A 2139-nucleotide genomic window follows, 5' to 3' on the forward strand; every position below is an offset into this window, starting at 1 on the left:
ATATATATTCTCTTTAACAACTCACAATAATGACTTTTCTTACCTTTATTCCTACCTGAGTTCATCTAATTGTATATATCTATCGTTACTTTTCATAAAAAGCCTTACCTTCTTTTTGATTTCCAATGTGCATTTTCTCTTACTTTTCTGCTTACTTTCCCCTTACATTTCCACGGGTAGTTTCTATTTTGTTTTCTAACATATTTCTGTTATATATATATATATATGTATATATATATATATATATATATATACATACATGCATACCTGTATATATATATATATACATACATACATGTATGTATATATATATATATATATAAATATATATATATTATATATAATATATATATATATATATATTATACATATACTCCTTTACTTGTTTCAGTCATTTGACTGCGGCCATGCTGGAGCACCGCCTTTAGTCGAGGAAATCGACCATGGGACCCATTCTTTGTAAGCCCAGTACCCACTCCATCGGTCCCTTTTATATATATATATATTATATATTATACATATATATATATATACATATATTATATATCTATATATACATATATATGTATGTATATATAATGTTATAATTAAAACCACAAGCCTTGTTAGTTACACCTACCCAGGGTTTTGTGGCCCAAACATTCATTTCACCGTGTGTGTCCCCCCTACCAATCCTTGATAAGTGGTGTCAATGTGTTTACATCCCCATAACTTAGCAGTTTGGCAGATGGAACTGATAGAATAAGTACCAGGCTGAAAACTAAAAAAAAAAAAGTATCGGGATTGATTCGTTCAACTAAAATTCCTCGACAGTGCCCCAGCATGGCCACAGTCTAATGACTGATGCAGGCAAAATATTGACAGGGTTGCTATTGTCTTGTTTAGACCCCGAGTTGCCTCTTCATGGAGACCTGAAGAAAGGGTACATCAAGTTCACCTCCAGTCGTCTCTTCATTGTACCCATTGCTTTAAATTACATCAACGTGATGTGTATCGGTGCCGGAGGTGGAGGGTACGATGGTAAAAGTGCCTACGGCAAGGCTGGAGACGGGTGGCCATCCAAGTTCAAAGGTCTCGTAGCTGAGGGTGGAAAAGGCGGAAGTAAGACAGAAGGTAAGTCAGGTGTATTCCAAACCTTGTTCTCATCATCATCAACAACATTTAGTGTCCACTTTTCCATGCTTGTGTGCATTGGACAGAATTTTGCTGAAGCAGATTTTTTTGTAACAGGAAGCCCTTCCTGGTCCCAACCCTCACCTTGTTTCCAAGTTAAGTAACGTTACCCTATGATCTGTCAGGTTTTTCCTAGCAAACAAACAACCTCGCTTGTATGACAGTGATGCTTATTTACAACCATCACATGATGTCTAAACAAGAGCATGCACAAACATATATTGCGATCTCATCAGTCGTTCTGAAACAGGTCTGCAATCTCTTGTATCTGCATTTGATTCAGCTCGGCTTAACCATCAACTTGAAAAAAAAACATTTGTAATGTATCAACCTGCATGTGGTGTTGTTTGTAACCCCACCTAAAATTTTTGTTAAGGGTAAAGTTACTTGAGGTTGTTGATTCTTTCATCTACCTTGGAAGCTTTGTACAAAATGATGGAAATCTGGATACAGAAATACATCTGCCAATTCAAAGGGCAGCAAAAGCATTTGGTGGCTTGGAGTCACACGTTTGGTGCCAGCGACATATAAATAACAATACAAAGCTGGCTCTTTACAAACCATTTGTCTTACCGTCCCTGTTGTATTCTTGTGAAACATGGATATGTTATGAAAGGCATTTTAAATTGTTAGAACAATTCCACCAAAAATGCCTTCATCGAATTTTAAGCATTAAATGGAATGCTTTTACTCCAAACACAGATAAACAATGACCCTAAAATCTGGCTCAAATGTTTGACAAACAGCAAATGGATGTCACCAAAGTTGTGTTAAAATATTTTCTTTTTTTTTACATTACAGGTGGCGCTGGTGGACTGGGGACCGTGGCAGATGGAGGTAGAGGAGGCTGGAGCCGCACCCAATGCACAGCTGGCGGTGCCGCTGGTGGCGCCAGTGAATGGCTCAAGGATTCTCGGTTGTATCCTTTCTGTGGAGCAGGTGGGATCTCAGAGTGTCCAATCGGAC

At 37.7% G+C, this 2139-nt stretch overlaps 1 protein-coding gene across 1 annotated transcript in view; it reads left to right on the forward strand.

The window, feature by feature from the left end:
• The window catches only part of LOC106870046 (low-density lipoprotein receptor-related protein 5), a 31950-nt gene extending 30064 nt beyond the window's left edge, over positions 1-1886 (forward strand). The window contains exons 24-25 of the mRNA XM_052974981.1: positions 886-1113; positions 1876-1886. Coding sequence (XP_052830941.1) covers positions 886-1113; positions 1876-1886 — 239 coding nt within the window. The remainder of the gene's footprint in view (positions 1-885; positions 1114-1875) is intronic.
• Positions 1887-2139: the final 253 nt, after the last annotated feature.

Source organism: Octopus bimaculoides, chromosome 20, assembly GCF_001194135.2.
Source record: "Octopus bimaculoides isolate UCB-OBI-ISO-001 chromosome 20, ASM119413v2, whole genome shotgun sequence".
Lineage (NCBI taxonomy): Eukaryota > Metazoa > Mollusca > Cephalopoda > Octopoda > Octopodidae > Octopus > Octopus bimaculoides.